The sequence below is a fragment of the Balaenoptera musculus genome, chromosome 9, assembly GCF_009873245.2.
Source record: "Balaenoptera musculus isolate JJ_BM4_2016_0621 chromosome 9, mBalMus1.pri.v3, whole genome shotgun sequence".
NCBI classification, from domain to species: Eukaryota; Metazoa; Chordata; class Mammalia; order Artiodactyla; family Balaenopteridae; genus Balaenoptera; species Balaenoptera musculus.
Genome location: NC_045793.1, coordinates 98412173 through 98428779, shown reverse-complemented (window position 1 = coordinate 98428779; position 16607 = coordinate 98412173). Strand labels below are relative to the sequence as shown.

General features: G+C 62.4%; 1 protein-coding gene across 7 annotated transcripts; it reads right to left on the bottom strand.

Moving 5' to 3' along the window:
- Nucleotides 1-351: 351 nt before the first annotated feature.
- Nucleotides 352-16208, bottom strand: ZMIZ2 (zinc finger MIZ-type containing 2). 7 transcript variants are annotated; one of them, XM_036863251.1, is made up of 19 exons: nucleotides 16098-16208; nucleotides 9944-10078; nucleotides 9669-9783; nucleotides 9148-9350; nucleotides 8679-8904; nucleotides 8178-8441; nucleotides 7849-8025; nucleotides 7118-7195; nucleotides 6760-6928; nucleotides 6020-6164; nucleotides 5733-5943; nucleotides 4985-5090; nucleotides 4639-4796; nucleotides 3915-3982; nucleotides 3598-3666; nucleotides 3083-3327; nucleotides 2403-2572; nucleotides 2079-2318; nucleotides 352-1369 (listed from the first exon to the last, which is right to left on the bottom strand). In XM_036863251.1, exons 2-19 carry the CDS (start codon nucleotides 9991-9993, stop codon nucleotides 1262-1264), a joined length of 2802 nt encoding a protein of 933 aa, XP_036719146.1. In that variant the 5' UTR covers nucleotides 9994-10078; nucleotides 16098-16208; the 3' UTR covers nucleotides 352-1261. The 7 variants fall into 7 exon arrangements, with proteins under 7 accessions (XP_036719146.1, XP_036719151.1, XP_036719148.1 ...); XM_036863256.1 differs by having other exon boundaries at nucleotides 2162-2318; XM_036863253.1 differs by having other exon boundaries at nucleotides 8712-8904; nucleotides 16098-16207.
- Nucleotides 16209-16607: the final 399 nt, after the last annotated feature.

The window sequence follows — 16607 nt, the reverse complement described above, 5'->3', positions numbered from 1 at the left end:
CCCTCCTCCCCCACGGGACGCATAAGCCTTTTCTGCTGGACAGGAAGGCCCTCGGGGCGGCTCGGGGCAGCTCGCACACAGGCGAAGGCACTCGGTCCCGGCCCCTCCTGAGGCCTCTGGCCCCATAGCTGGCTCCCTGCCTGAGGCGAGCCCACGCAGTGACGCGGTGGCAGATGTGTCTCCCAGCCCCGGTGACACTTCACCAAACAGCTCTGCTGCCAAAGCCAACTTGGGAAATTCCAGGGACAAGGAAATTCACCCGGGGTTGCGAACAGCTGGGCCTTGGCTTGGAGCACGGAGCCCCACCCGGGCACGGGACGCAGGTGGAGCAGGAAGGAGGGACTCGCCAGGTCCACCACGAGGGAGTCCTTTAATAGAGACGGGCAGACAGGGGACACAGCTCGGCCCTGCACAGCTCCTCCTCCCCCACCTGGCGTGGCCCCAGGGTGGACACGGGAGAGGTGTGGTTTTAAAAAACACAGCGAGACCAATTCTTCACTTTCACAGAGAAGGGGAACTCGGGGGAGCCGCCTGCTGAAGAACCTGTACGGGGAGCCAAGTCCGAGCCCCGCCTCCCGCAGGAGGGAGCTTGCTGCCGCCCGCCCCTCCCCGCCTGCACCGGGCAAGGGCAGGAGCCCCCGGCTGCACAGAGGCCCAGCCACCCTACATCTGTCAGCGTTTCTACGCTACGTACACTGTTGTGCTGTAGAGGCCCCACCCCCAGCGTCAGCCTGAAGCCTCGGGCAGGAGGAGGGACCCCCCACCCCCAGCCCCTGCCACAGGAGGCTGGGCGAGACGGGGCCCCGGGACACAGCAGCCCCCGTCCTCGCCGGCCCAGGGCCAAGGGGTCATTGAAGTAAAAAGGTCAACGCTGGACAAGATGCAGGCCGGTGAGAGCAGGCAGGGGTCAGGGGGCCTGGGGCGAGGCTGAGGGGCCAGGGCAGCAGGTGTGCATCAACCAGGCAGGGCTGGACAAGCATGGGTGGGGTGCGGATGGGGCCAGGGCAGGGACAAGGGCGGGGCTGGGGATCTCATCAAAAACAGTTCTGCAGCTGCAAACTGGGCCAGCGAGCACCACCGCCCAGGGGTCCCCTCCCAGCCAGTGCAGGGCCGCCTCCAGCCTCCAGGGCCAGGCGTCGGGGCGCGTCCCGGCTCCAGGTGTACGTGTGGGGAGGGCCGCTGGTGTCAGGGGTGGCCGGGCTGGAGAGGAGGGTGTGTGACATCTGTGGGCATGTCCCCGTCGGCCAGGTGGTCGACAGGATCAGTTGTTCTCGAAGAGAGAGAGCAGGTCGTCATTGCTGTTGGTGGGGAGGTCGGGTGGGCCCAGGTAGGACAGCAGCTCGTCAGGGTTAGTCAGTTCTGGGAGCAGCTGAGGACAAAGCAAACCCGCCAGCTTTGGGCCTGGGTCCCCAGCTGGGGCCCCAGGCCCAGCAGGGATGCGGAGCACCCCTCACCCCGACACAGGCTGGCACTGGAGCCCCTCAGCCTGCTCTGCACAGGGGCTCTTCCAGCAAAGGACTGCTCTGTGACCAGGAATCACTTGTGACAAGCTGTCCAAGGACAACATGGGACACCCAGGACGTGAGGGGTCCCTAATGTGAACAGGGCGAATGCAGAAGGTGGGATCCCACTCCCTGGGATTTTCTGCTTTGCGCTGTGCTTTCCACATTTTTTCACGTTGAACTTTGTATTCATTTATCATGGTCAAGGGACAGTTACCTGTCTTTCATGCACTGATTCTGGCTCACATACCACCTGTGAGTCAGACAGGTCAAATCAGACCCTAAGGCCAGGGTCACCAGCTACAAGCCAAGTCTTCTCAGGGACTCTGCCCATGCCACGGTGGCACCCAGGTCCCCAGGGCCAGGTGTCTGGACACAATCACCCCACGGCTACTCTGGATACCTCACACTTGTCAACAAAAGCGCTGACATCACCTGACCAGCTCTCCCTGCGTCTGGAAGTCACGGTGGTATCACTGTCCTCCCTTCTATGAAGCGTGTGGACCCTGGGATGACAGATAAGCCACACCCCAGCCCCGGCTCCAAGTGCTCCCCAGCACGGGGCCCAGTACTCACGTCCAGGGCCGGTTCCGGGGCCTCCCCTGCCCCAGACACGGGGGGCCCCATCATGCCTGTGGCAGCACTGAAGGCCAGCTCACCGATGGGACCCGAATTCACCGGGCCCAGGGGCTGCCGGGATGCCGGGGGAGGGTTTGGATGGTGCAGCTGGGGCCCTGGGGGGCCTCCAAGGTTGGGGGCGTGCAGCCCCGGAGGCCCAGGGTTATGCGCCGGGTCCAGGTGACCCGCTGGTGCCATCTGAAGGAGGAGAGAAGAACCTAGTAAAATGGCCCAGGGGCTCTCTGGGTGGACAGCTCCTCAGCCCCCCGACTTGGCACTGACCTGGCCTGGGAGGCAGGGGGCAGATTTCTCCGGTGTCAGGAGGCTACTGGGAATGTCGGATTGATAGGAGACAGGGGGTGGCCCCGGGGTGAACTCAGTAAGGGTCGGCGTGCTGGGCGTGGTGGGCGGGAAGGAGTCGGGGAACGTCCCGGGTCCCAGGAAGCTGGAACCTGAGAGAGGAGAGCCAGGTCCAGGTGAGGGCAGGGGGCTCATGCCGGTAGAGCACGGAAACAGGCCAGCCACAGCGTGGGCAGGACTCACTGAGCTCACCCAGATAACGTCTGACTTTATGGAAGTTGCTATTCGGCAAAGGGCATTTCTTCTCATTGCTGCTGGGGGAACTGGCTGATGACACTGCCAGGAGGCTGCGAGGGGACAGGAACGGGACCCACCACACCCAGACACTCCAACACGCGTGGTCGGACGGGGCCGGTCCGTGGAAGCGTGCCAGCACAGACCTTTGTTCCAGACTACTGGGGAGGTGCGTGCAGCTGCAGCCGCAAGCCCTGCTGCCCATCCCCGCCGGCTGGGCCGAGGCTGCGCCTATGCCACCAAGTCCCCAACCAGGCCCCCAGGCTCGTGGCCCCCGGAGTGACACGTCCACAGGCGGTAGACTGGTGGGAGAGGACAGATCATTTGCCCAGGGCCATCTGCTTCTAGGGCGAGTCCCCTCTACTCACCCTGGCTGGGGTAATCGCCGGCAGCCGGGGCTGAGGGGGGCTGGAGGGGGGCGAAGGGCGCGGCCCCAGGGCCCAGGGCAGCGATCATCTCCATCACGCTGGGCATGAGCACGTGGGCGGGGCTCACGGTGCGGCAGCGCTTCAGCACCGGCCCGTCCGGCTCCTCCTTGACGTGCACGTCAGGCTTCACAGGCACTGGCTTCCAGCTGCACGTGGGGTCGATGGTGATCTCCTCGTAGTCAGAGCTGGGCGGGGACACGCGGGGCTGGTCACCACCTGTCCTGCTGCCTCTCCTGGCCCCGGGCCATTTTTAGGCAGACCTCCCACTCAAATGCTCGTGGCCCCCCAGCACGTTCCACGTGCTTGTGGGCTGCGGGCCTGGGTCGGATGTGGATCCCATCCACGGCCTGGAGTCGAGCCCGCTCCATGCTGGATCAGCATGGGGTGTCTCCCCACCTGTCCCAGGGCTGCCCCCTGCTGACCAAAGACGCTGGGGTTGCAGGAAGGAGACTCACTTCTGAATGTAAATGAGGATGCCCAGCATGTACTGGTCCACCTCCAAGCCCTCCAGCAATGCCGTCTTGCTGTAGAAAACCAAGGGGACACACAGCTCAGAGGGCTGGCCCAACCTCCTCCCGAGCACAGGCCCTGTCACGTCTCAGCCCCCAGTGTGAGGTAACCCTGCGTGACGTCGCTGCCCTGAGCCACTCCGTCCCTCCTAGCCTGTGCTGTGAGCCCCACACCCGGCTTGTGGAAGGAAACGCCCATTAACAGCCTCAGAGGAAGTGCCACCCGCCCCCAGAGCCGTGGGGACCGTCTCTGACACACTCACTTGCACACGGGGCACCTCCAGGTCCCTCGCTCACAGTTGAGCTGTAAATAGGACTCCAAGTCGAAGCACTGCAGAGAAAGGGCGAGACAGTTCCTCACACTGGGGCCGGGGCAACCCGGCCATGCTCTGTGGTTTCAGGAACTTGGGGCATATTTACTGCATGTGTGAGAAGGCTCGGCTCCCAGGCTTTCACCACGGCATCGTCCTAACAGATGTAAGAGACGGGACAGCCTACGCAGCCCTCCCTCGGAACGACGTGTGGCCAAAGCAAGAACTGGGCAGCTGTGCTGACAGGGAATGACCTCCAGGACGTGGTGTGGAGGAAAAAATGGCGCAGTGATGTTTACCGCTTATGTAACCAAAAGGTGGGCGGGGGGGGGGGTGGAGGGTGTGTGTGCACGTACTTGTCTGCACGCAGAGCGTTTCTGCAGAGACAAACCAAGGCGCTGCTCCTGGGGTCAGGGCGGGGAGAGGACAGCGCCCTGCATCCGGGATGCCGTTTAAAATCGGAGCCCCGAGAACGCAGTAAAACGGCTGTTATGCTTAGAATAATATTAGAAGAAACAAAAGCCCAGTCTGAGGGGAGAAGGCAGGGGACCCAGGCCACCTGCCCACTGGCCGGCCTGTCCTGTCACCTGCCAGCCGAGGTGCTCAGAGGCCACACCCGCTAAAGACAGTTAAAGGGCAACAGAAGTTCTGGCAAAGCTCTGCAGCGGCCACCTACCTGAATGTGGCGGCAGTCGTGGCCTCGGGCAGGGAGCTGGATCCTGCGGAAGGTGATGGGGCACTTGAGAGACACCTTGATGGCCGTCTGCTCCACCCCGTCCTCTCCGTTGGGCCCAGGGGTGCCAGGGATGGTGCCGCTGCTGAAGTTCCGCTTTACTGACATTGACAGGGGAAAGGAGGACGTGGGTGAGGGCCGCCAAGCGGGAGCCGGCCACTGCTGGCTCAGCACCTCCGAGGGGCGTCCCAGGGCTGACTGCTGCTCCCTGCACGCAGCCCCCAGAGGAGGCAGCCTTGTCTGTCATGGGGCCGGCTGCCTAGGGCCAGGGAGAGCAAGGGCCACTCACTCTTGGTGATGCAGTGCTCGGCAGGCAGGAGGCGCTTCTTGAGGAGACCCTGCAGCACCGAGCGGACGGACGGCCGGTGCACCAGCTGCAGCACGAAGAGGTGGGACTGCAACAGGAGGATGCGGTCAGCGGGACGTGGCCCAGGGAGGCGCATCGCAGGCCCGTTCTCCTCTTGTGGCTAATGCACAGGCAGGCCACCTGCTGCCCCTCCCCGGGGAGCCCAGGGGACCAGGCCCACACCTATCTGGAAAGCTCACTGTGTGTCTGCACGAACCACGGCCTCTCCGTCGAAACACAATTATCTGAGAGGCCCCTGAAGGTGCCCTGCCTACAGCATCCACCTTTACCTACGCTGGTCCAAGTGGGAACATCCCAGAACTGCATCGGGGCTGCCCCACCTCTGCCCCCTCCCACCCGGGCTGACCAGTGCTGTGCGGCTAAGTGCACCCTGCCTCTTCTAGTCCTGGATCCGGAGCCTGCTGGAACCTGAATGGCACCTTAACAAAGATCCAGGGTCAGCTGGCACTCAGGACCCCGTGAGCTTCCTCCAGGGAAGAGGCAGGCTCAGCTAGTTCCTCTTACATGATTAACACGAACATCAAATTTAGTTACTGAACCCAACCCGAAAGCAGCGAGGGCATTTTTATTTGAGACCCTTTACTTACAAGGCCCAGGATGGGAAGGAGGAGAGCCAGTGCCTTTTTCTTTAGCCATGACGCCCCAACCCAGCCCCGCGAAGGGCACTCACGCAGCAGCAGGCCGTGACGGTGATCTGGATGGTGTTGCGGCCCGGCTGGCACACGTGCTTCAGGTAGAGGGGCTTGTGGGAGGTCTTGTTGTCACCGCGCTCGATGGTGAGTGGGGTGGCGTTGACGCTGACCTGCACCGAGGCCGGCCAGTTGGTGTTCATCTGCCGGTCCTCGTGGTGGTAGCACTTGAACTGCAGCTCCAGGTCAGGCCTGCACGGGGAGGATGGATGCTGAGAGCGAGGGGGCGGTGCGAGGGGCTGCGAGCTGGGGGCGGGCACCCACTCACCTCAGCATCAGGGTCTTGTAGACGGAGTCACGGAGCTGGAAGGCGTGATTGCTCACGGCCAGGTTGTGCTGCAGGCGGAAGGGCTCCAGGACCACCCCATCCCGCACGGGGAAGGTCAGCCGCAGCTCGTCACAGGGGCCGCCTCCTGGAAGCAGGCCATGCTGGTGTGAGCAGCCTGGCCCCGCCCCATCGCGGGGACTGCGGCCCCTCCTCCCCTTCCACGGGGCTGGGGCTTGGGCAGCATCTCCCCTGGGACCCTGGGCTCGGCCTCCACCTCCAACGGGAACAGATCTTGGTGTCCCGCCATTCTGTCCTGCTTCAGTAGGAGCCCCGAGAATGATCCCTGAATCACGACCAGAGAACATGCCCCACCAACCCAAAAAGATGGTGCCTCTGGTGCTTTCAGAGGGGGTAGGAGGCAGAAGAGGTGTGAATGGGCCACCTGCCGTCACCCTAGTGCTCAAGCTAGGGTTTTAGGACCCGCAATTGCTGCTGCAGTGGTCTCCCGGAAAGCAGGAGTTCTTAACCAGGAGTGGGCTTCAGGGGGGCCCTGAAACCATACACAAAACTTTGTGCACGTGGCTATTTTTCTACAGAGAAGATGGATGCCTCAAATGGATTTGCAAAGAGGTCCATTAATAGAAAATGAAGATGAAGCCCCCCCTCCGCCGCCCCCACCAAGGTCCCTGCAGGACTCTCTGGAGCTCTGCCCATCTGTCCTGAGAGCAGACCTCACTCACCAGGTGGTGATGGGTGCAAGCTGCTCACGCTGGGCTTGAGGTCGGGCAGGAAGGGAGACTTCACCTCCTGGCTGGTGGACATGTAGGGGATGCTGCTGCCGGGGGTCATGGGCGGCGTGGGGCTCCCTGGCAGTGGGGAGCTGGGGTAGCCGGGGATGGAACGGGCGGGCTGTGGGGTTGAGCAAACAGTCAAGGTGGAGTGGTGTAGGGGTGGAGTTTGTTCTCGGAGCGCCCAATGGGAACGGTCAGACCAGGAACGGGCAGGGAGTCCACGCTTCCTCCTGCCTGGGCGCCCTCTCTCCAGGCACCCACCCCATGAGCCTCCCGCCCGCCTGCCCGCCTGCCCCGCTGCCCATACCCCACTCAGGCTGGGCTGGCTGTAGCTGACGCTCCCCCCGTTGAAGCTGGCACCCTGCCCGCTGAACTGCTCTGCGGGCTGCAGGAGAGAAAACCGCGTGTGCCTGGGACTGCCGCCTGCCCCTGAGCCAGGGCCCTGGACTTGCCCCTAGGAGAGGGCTGGGGACAGGGGGCCCACCACACGCACGGGTGTTGGCTTCTTTCTTCTTTATACACTTTTTGTGTCTTCTAAATAATCTACAGGGAGCACATGCTGATTTCATAATTTTAAGAATGACCACTACAGAAAAAGAGCTGACCCCACGCATCAGAGGGGTTTACGGGGAAGCCACAGAGAGGCCGAAAGGACACAGGTACACACAACGCTCCGCCCTCCAGCGGGACTCTTATCGCTCGGGCCCCTCCCCTCACGAGCTCCTGGCCCCTCTGGCCTGTCCCCTCGCTGGGCTTCTCTGCAGCAAGCAGAGGGGATGGGGACACTCAGGTGGCGTGGGTGCCTGCCTGCTGCTCCCTATGCCGAAGCTCACAGAGGGGCCTTTCATACCTGGACTCCCCTCCTGGGAGCTGCCCTACGCTGATCAGGGCCCCCGGGAAGCTCCTGGTTGCTCGGTCACCCAAGCACACGCGAGCCCACTCCCCAGCCAGCCCCGGCTGCCACAAGGTCCGCCTGTGTCCCGCAGGGCTTGGCGTGGGCCAGCAGGGGCTGCAGAGGCCCGGGAGGAGCGGCCCTACCTTGTAGTGCAGTCCCGCGGGGCTGGGGGTGGACAGGGACGGGCCCGCGCCCTGCTGCAGGGGCAGCCTGTGCCCAGGGTAGGAGGACGGGACGGGGGGCTGCCCGGGGCCAGGCGCGTACTGGGTGGCGGCGGGCGTGTACTGGCCTCCTGGCAGGTACTGCTGCCCGGGATACACCTGAAGGAGGAAAGAGGCAAAATGGCCAGAAGAGGTATTGGGGAAGCCCGTTCCCGGGGAGGGATGGCGGTACCCACCCTGTCAGGCACAGCCCGTTCTCCCTCCACACAACGGCTCTGAGGGCGCTTGGGGTGGGGGGCCTGGCCACTCACCTCACTGGAGTAGGCTCTCTTGACGCCCTGTCGGGGCAGGGGCTGGGCCTGGGGGGGCCCAGGGTACCCGTGCTGGGGTAGGCGCTGCCCTGCATACAGGGGCGCCAGGCCCGCTGCCCGGGTGGGGTTCATGCCCATGGGACTCATGCTGGAGGGGCCCATCAGCCCTCCCACGCTGGCAGGGTTCATGCTGCTGGGGACACTGGGCCCCCGGGGACCGCCGTGCTGCAGGAACTGGCTGTTAAAAGACTGTCCGGCCCCCATCTGGGAAGAGAAGAGAGGAACCATCCAGGCCTTACCCACTGCTGTGGGCGCCAGCCTTGTGCCCGCCCCCTGCAGGCGGGCCCCCCCCCCGCGCCCCCCCCCCCCACCCGGGTCCTCTCCCCTCAGCTCCCCACTCCTTTCCCGCCTCATCTTCATCGGCCCCGGCACACAGCGTGCGTGTCCCCAAGGCCTCATTCCTGGCTGCCTGACAAGTCCCTGCCTTCTGGACCAACGCACACGGGCCGCACAGGAGGAGCTGCGGGGCCTCACCGCTCCGTACTGGCTCAGCTCCTGGCTCTGCTTCTCCTGGAGGGCGGCCACGGTGGCCGTGGCCGTGGCTGTGGCCGTGGCGGCGGCAGCAGCCACGGCAGCAGCTGCCGCCGCTTGAGTGAAGTCGGTGGAGGGCCGTGCGGCGTGTGAGGGGAGGCCCAGGCTCCCCGGCCCCCCCGGGCCACCCGCATACCTGTAACAGACAGACGGCTCGGCTCAGAAGCGCTGCCCTGCCACCTCCCGGGGGGTACACGGCACCCGAGGGGAGCCCCATTCTTTCCCACACCCGCCCCTCGTTAGCTCGGGAGCCGGCAGGAGCAGCAGAGATGCCACGTTCAACACATCAGTGTCACACAGCTCCCAGACGCCCAGCAAGTTAGCAGCGTCGCCCCCAGAGAGCTCCTAGCACGCCTGCCAGGGGAGGGGTCCTGCTTACCCAGTGGTGAAGCCGGGGCCCCCAGGGTAGCCCCCGCGGCCGTACACCCCTTGCTGCACGTAGCCCTTGTTGGCACCGCCCTCACCGAACGCCTGCTGTCCCAGGCACTGTGGGGAGTTCAGGGCAGAGCTGCCGCCTGCCATGCCGGGCATCATGGAGCTGCCAGGGGGGCTCCCTGCGGGGCCCATAGGGTTCCCCAAAACCTACAAGGAAGCAAGAAGCACTAAAGGACACCATCCAAACAACTTGCTTCATGCCGTGGTCCTAAAGTGCTGGAAAGGAGAGGCCGGGCAGGTGAGGAGGTGGAGGTGGGGGCAGAGGGGAGGGTGGCCCAATGGGGGGGCAGCTGCTCACAGGTGGGGTGTGGAGGCCAGGTGAAGACAGGAGGAGGAGATCCCACGCCACGTGTGGAAGAACTGGTCTCTGAGGATGTGAGAGACTCAGGAAGCCCTGGCTCCACTTCTCCGAGATCTCAGGGGGGCTCTGGCGCCTCTCGAGGCGGGGCCCAGGTGTGGGCTCACCTGGCTCTGCGCCGCGTTGCCGACTCCCCACACGGTTGTGACCACGGACAGCGATCCTGCTGGCTGAGTGGCACTCTGTTGCCAAGGCACCGCCTCATAAGCGAATGGACCATCACTGCAAGGAGACGGGCAGGCGGGGAGGCTCGGTCAGGAGGCCGCAGGTGCCTAGAACCCCAGCTGGGAAGAAGCGAAGGCTGGGAGCAGAGGGGTCCCGCTCTACCACCCACCCGTGTCCTGGGGCCCGAGAGGGGAGGGCAGCAGGAGACCCCACTCACCCGTGTGGCGCGGGGGGCAGGGCGGGTTTCATGGGGTTCATGGGGTTCATTGGCTTGGGAGCAGCCTAAAGGCCAGGTCTGTGGGTGGCAGGAAGCAGCCCTCACTGGTGCTTACGTGGGACTCAGATGCTCTGGCTGCTAGGACAGGAGGGAAGGAAGTCAGTGGAGATGCTGCCGGGAGATGCCTGTCAGCACCAAGCCCCGTCCTTCCTCTGCTCCAAGCGATGAAGGGTAGGGCAGGTGAGACCGGGACTCGGGGACCCGCTCAGGGGGCTCAGGGCAGCCGGCATTGGCCCTACCCGCATTGCCCACCCTGGCAGATCTCTGCCCTCCCCAGCCCCAGCCCGGAAGCCAGCACTGACCCTTTCTGGCCGGGCCCTGGCACCTGGAGCCCCCAGAACGGTTCTGGAAGTAGGCTTTCTGATCCCCCAAACTTTCCACGTTCTCCCTCCCCGACACGAAAGCCTGGATACGCATAAAAGCCAGGGGACATCCAGGACCCAGCTGCCAGAATCCCCCGCCTCCACCCCACCAGAGGCCCGGGGGCGGAGGACAAGGCCAGAGGCCGATGGAGGGCCAGCCAGCAGGCGTTACCTGCTCAGGGTCTAGGGCCTGCCCACTATGGGGAGGGGCCTCTGCATGCCGGGTGGTGGGGGGTGGGCCGCAAGGTCAGCTAACCTGCAGCCTGGGGCCGGGCGGGGGGAGCGGGACGCCTGCCGGAACTAGGTGTGGAGCCAGCAGCCCATCCCTGGCTGGCAGCCCCACAGCCCCAGGGCTTCTCCCCAGGGCAGCAGAAGGGCAACGTGCGCACAGGGGCAAGGCGGGCAGACTGACCCCCACAGATCGCGGGGACGCACACACAGCGCAAAGGGCGAAGGGTTGGTGGGCACCCAACGGACATGGCAAGGGGCCAGTGGGGACACAGCAGCCGTGGCCGGGGGACACGCATGGAACCTGTGTGCTTGTGCCGGGATGGGGCACCGCTTCCTCCCACTATGTGGGGCTGGCTCTCTTCCCCTTAGCACCTCCGAAAACGAGCGAGGCAGCGGCCGGCTGCTCCTCCCGGCTGCCAACGCCTTCCGACACCTCCACAAGCAAACCCTTCACCAACCAGGCCTAGGGCCCTTGCTGGCACCGCCAGGGCCACCTCCCACGCACACCTCCACCCAGCCTAACCACAGAGGCACACTGGCTGTGGTTCTCAGGGGGTCTCCGGGGAGGCCCGTCTGCCTTCTTTGGGTCGAGGTTCCATCCTAGAGCACCACTGCCTTTTAGGGGCGGCAAGGCCTCACGCACACAGACACACCACCTGGGCAAGCTAACTTCTGATGGCTCAATCCCGCCGCCTCAGCACTCACAGTGCCACCCACCCAACCCCAAGGCTTGCATTCCTGAGTGCTGACCAGGACCTCACGATCAGGGCAGCCCAAGCGAGGCAGGATTACATCATCCCATCCTCTGCAAATACACTCCTGAAGGCGGCACGCTGGGGACGAGTCCCTGACCAGGGCCCCAGCGCAGGTGAGGGATACAGTGGGGGCTGTGACTTGGGCCCAAGGCCTCCCACAGAGCACTGGGGTGAGTGGTTCCCAGAATCGCAGCAGAGCCAGGGCTGGGAGGGAAGGTGACGGACTGGTCAGACAAGAGGAGGAGTGAGGCAGCTGGCGTGCCTGCCCACCTCACGCCTGGCCCTGCTCTCCTTCCTGACGCCCCTCCCAGAGGAGTCGGGCCCCAGACCACATGCCAACCAGGAAGCAAAGGCCAAAAAAGCAGGAGGCCGGTGGCTCCAGAAGGCTCAGGGGCCCCTGGACTCAGCCCTCGGAGCCAGAATCACCCAGCCAGGCAAGGGAAGGCTGGCTGTCCCCAGTGAGGACAACCACCAGGATGGTGACACTGCAGTGGGAGGTTGGGGGCGGGGGGCGCTGCCAACAGCCGGAAACGCCCCCTAAACCTGCTGAGTGGGGCCTGGAGCAACACGCAGCGTTTTCAGGACTTAGAATATAGGTGGGCTACTCTAGACTGTGGTATTGGCAGAAGGACAGACACATAGGTCAATGGGACAAACTAGAGAACCCAAGACAGACCCAGACAAGAGTTTCTGACAAAGGTGCAAAAAATATGCACTGGGGGAAGGACAGCATTCTCAACGAATGTGCTGGAGCTATTGGACATTCACAAGCAAAAGACAAAAACAAAACAAAACAAAAAACCCCTAAACTTCACATCTTATACAGAAACTAACTCGAAGTGGGTCAGATTTAAATGTACAGCACAAAACCGTAAGAACTTTCTTAGATTTGACACCAAAAGCATGATCCATAAAAGGAAAAACTGAAAACTTTTGTTCTGTGAAAGACCCTGCTAAGAGGATGAAAAGACAAGCTGTAGACTGGAAGAAATATCTGCAAGCCACATATCTGACAAAAGACTAGTATCTAGAGTATATAAAGAATTCTCAAAACACGAAAGTTAAAAAAAATTAGAAAATAGGCAAAAGACACAAAAAGACATTTCACCAAAGAAGAAATACAGATGGCAAATAAGCACATGAAAAGATGTTCAACATCACTGGCCATCAGAGAAATGCAAATTAAAACCACATTGAGGTATCACTACACACCTATCACCATGGCTAAAATAAGAAATAATGATACCACCAAATAAATGCTGGCTAGGAGAAACTGGATCTCTCGTGCATGGCTGGTGGGAATATAAAATGGTACAACCACTCTGAAAAACGATTCGGTAGTTTCTTATAAAACTAAGCATGCAGCTACTATACAACCCAGCAGCTGCACTCCTGAACATGTATCTCAGAGAAGTGTAAACTTATGTTCACACAAAAATCTGTACGTGAATGTTTCCAGCAGCTTTATTCCTAAATAGCCAAAGAATGGAAACCCAGATGTCCCTCAGCGGTGAAGAGTTAACCAACTGTGAGCCTGGAGGCATAAAAAGGAAGAGCTACTGATACAGGCACCAACCTGCAGGAATCTCTAGAGAATCATGCTGTGTGGAAAAAGCCAGTCCCCAAAGGTTACACACTGTATGATTTCCTTCACATAACATCCTTGAAATGACGAAATTATAGAAATGGAGAGCACACTGGTGGTTGCCAGGGGTGGAGAGAAGGGAAGCGAGTGGGAATATAAGAAGGTGGGGATGGAAATACATGTATCTCAACTGTATTGATGGAGTTAGTACCCTCCTGTGATATTGTGCTACAGTTCTGCAAGATGTTACCACTAGGGAAAGCCAGTAAAGGATACAGAGCTCTCTGTGTTATTTCTTATTATAAATCTAGAATTCTCTCAAAATAAAAATTTATTTAGTGTACAACCATGACCAGCTCTCTCTCCCCACAGAGATGCCCAGGGCAATCCTTTCCCAAAGCTGGTTGGATTGGCCAGGCCCACTCTGCTGTCCCGGAAGCAAAGGACAGGGAAGAGCAGGAGGGAGACGGGAAGACAGGCCCCCTGGCCTGGGTCAGAGCCTCAGGGCAGGTGGTGCACGCCCGAATCTGGGACTGCTCAGCCCCACTCTGAGTTCGCAGCGTGGGGTGGGGCCTAAGACGTGCATTTCTAACAAGTCTGCAGGTGCTGCCGCTGCTGGTACTGGGACCACAGTCTGAGAGCCCTGGGGAGCTGGGGAGGAGGGGGACAGGGCAGGTGCAGGGCGGGGGCCCCCGTGGAGGGTGCTGGCCTGGGGCCCAGGGCAGCTTCCTACATCACGTGACTCTGGGGAATTCCACCCCCACGACTTCTCTGCTGTGGACGAGACCACAGACATTTCCAGTTCCCCCTGAGCTTTCTGTGCGGGGGCAGTGACTTCCTGACTTCCTGCCAAGCTCCTGAACCAAGTCTGGTCTCCCTGAGAAGCCCCAAACTCTCCAGGTCAGGGACCCCGTGACCCTCTGCTCCTGACAAAGGGAGAGGCATGCTGTGAGCGCAGACCCTCCTCCCACCTCCTGGCCTCAGAGGCAGAGGTAAGAAAGAGCTTGGGTGTGTGTGCTTCCTGCCAGCTGGGGGCTCTCCCTGTACACGGACACTCGCTGGAAGCCAGGACCTGGGCAGAACGTCCTGGCTTGAGGTCAGTCTAGAAGGCCACAGGGTTTTCTGGGGGTCAGATTACATCTTCCTCCCGAAAAAGAGCTACAGACAGCTCACTACCCAGACCCTTCTTCCCCAGGACCTCACAGCGCCTGCACCGCAGTCTCCAAAGGCAGACATTAACATGGGTCCGCCCTCTTCTACCTCCGCTCCATTACCCCGGCCTAGTCACCCAGGAGCAGCAGGCCCCGCGACACACCACCCGACCCCAGGAGGGCAGGGACTCGCTGCCTCCCCCCACAGCGGGGGGTCCCAGCCAGAGGAACACCGGACACGCTCAGAGAACGGACTCGAGCATCACAGGACACAAAGGGGGGGGCTCACATGCTCCAGTGGCTGAAAGTCCTGCCCCTCTACTTGGGAGGCCACACACTGACTGGCGTAAGTGTTAAGAGTTCATCCAGGGGCTTCCCTGGTGGCGCAGTGGTTGAGAATCCGCCTGCCAATGCAGGGGACATGGGTCGAGCCCTGGTCCGGGAAGATCCCACATGCCGCGGAGCAACGAAGCCCGTGCGCCACAACTACTGAGCCCGTGTGCTGCAACTACTGAAGCCGGCGCGCCTAGAGCCCGTGCTCCACAGCAAGAGAAGCCACCGCAATGAGAAGCCCACGTACTGCAATGAAGAGTAGCCGCCGCTCGCTTTAACTAGAGAAAGCCCGCGCGCAGCAACGAAGACCCAACACAGCCAAAATAAATAAATTAAATAAATAAATTAAAAAAAAAAAGAGTTCATCCAAAATGCCCAGGAATGAGCATTTCTGAATGGCCCAGGTGTGGGTCATTTCAGAGAACAGTTGAAGGGTTGCACTCTTCCGGGCCTCAGTTTACAATGTGTAAAATAGGTACGTGGTGGTCACTCTAGGACTAGGAAAAGGGAGAACACGTGACCACCTTTAAGTCATCAGCCCCGGCTCCCATCCTGGACCCAAGCGCTAGTGGACACTCCATGGGGAGGCCTGGCTGCCCCTGGCGACCAATCCAATGAGCAGAAATCCTCCCCAGGCATACCCTACCAGTCTTTCACGAGTGGCTCTGAATCTGTCATTCATCATCTCACCTTTCTCTTCCCAGCCACGAACCACCCTCTGGGTGTGACAAGTCCCCAAGGCCAGTACTCACTGGGTGAGGCTGAGATTCCTTCACTTATCCTGTTACCTCTCTCAAGCTTCTTCAAGGGAAGCTCTCTGGTTCTAGTATGACAGGATTTGGTGGGTGAGTCTGTGTTCGCCCTATCAACTGTCTTACAGATCGAGTCACATGTTCTGTGTATTTCCCTGTGAAATCTTCTGAGATAATATTATAGGAATGACTTAAAGACATCACTATGGATATTCTGCAACTATCGGGAAGAGAGTATGGGGAGCAGGCTGTAGGGGAGCAGGTCAGGGGGGAAAGGGGAGCAGGTCGGGGGGAGGTGGGGAAGGTCCGGAGGAGCAGGGCAGGGGTAGCAGGGTAGCGGGGTGGGGGGAGACAGGGCAGCGGGGAACAGATGCGGGAGGCTAGGGCAAGACACGCCGGGGGGCAGGACACCCTCCCGCCTGAGCTTCAATATGTCCTGTTGGGAACAGGGTATCTCCACCAAAAGCACGGCTGGGGGCTGGAAGGTCAGGGTCGCCAGCCCCAGAGCATATCTCCGCGGACCTTACATACGCGTGCCGGCGGCGCGCACGGCCCGGAGGGGCCCAAAAGGTGAGCCTTCAGGCCACAGCGTGGAGAAGAGGCAGCGGGACCAGCTTGGGCGAGGGCCCGGGTCAGCCTCCTGCCCCAGACCCCTCGGGCGCTCGGCCGGATTCCGGCCAGCCCCAACAAAGGCTCAGGTGAAGGGTCGCCTCGGCGCGCACGGGGCCAGTCGGCCCAGGACCACGACGCACGCGCGGCAGGTGCGGCAGGTGGGCGGCAAGGCCGGCTCCAGCCCCGCCGGGGCCCCGCCGGGGCCCCGCCGAGGCGCTGCAGAGCCGGGCCCGGGGACGCCGCACCTGCCGCCGCCCGCACCTGCCGCACCTGCCGCCCCCGCCGCCCGCACCTGCCCGCCCGGTCCGCTCACCTCCAAGCGGCCCGGCCCGGCCCCTCGCCGCCGCGGCACCCGGTCCGCGCCGCTCCATGCGCTCAGCCCGCCCTCAGCGCCGCCCGCCGCCCCGGGGCCGCCACCGTCCGCGCCATCTCGCCACCGCCCGCTCCGAGGGCACAATGGAGCCGCCGCGCTGCTCATGCATATGCATGACGCCGCGCGCCGGCCCCGCCCCCAGGCCAGAGCAGTGGAGCCCCGAGCCGGCGCTCAGAAGCGAGTGGCCGCGGGCCTGCGCAGGCCAGGGCGGCGGGCCGGGCGGCGGGCCGGGTGGGGGCGGGGCGGGGGCGGGGCGGAGAGGGAGGGCGGGTTGGGGGCGACCTGCGCTCCCCGCCCTCTTCACACCTTTCCAAACGCGGCGTCTGCAGAGTCACCCGCGCTTCCTCTTCGTTCTCCGCCGGGGCGGGGCGGAGGAGGCGGGCCCAGGAAGAGGGCGGGTCCAGGAGGAGGGGTGGGACGGGGCGGGGCCTAGAAGAGGGCGGGGCCTGC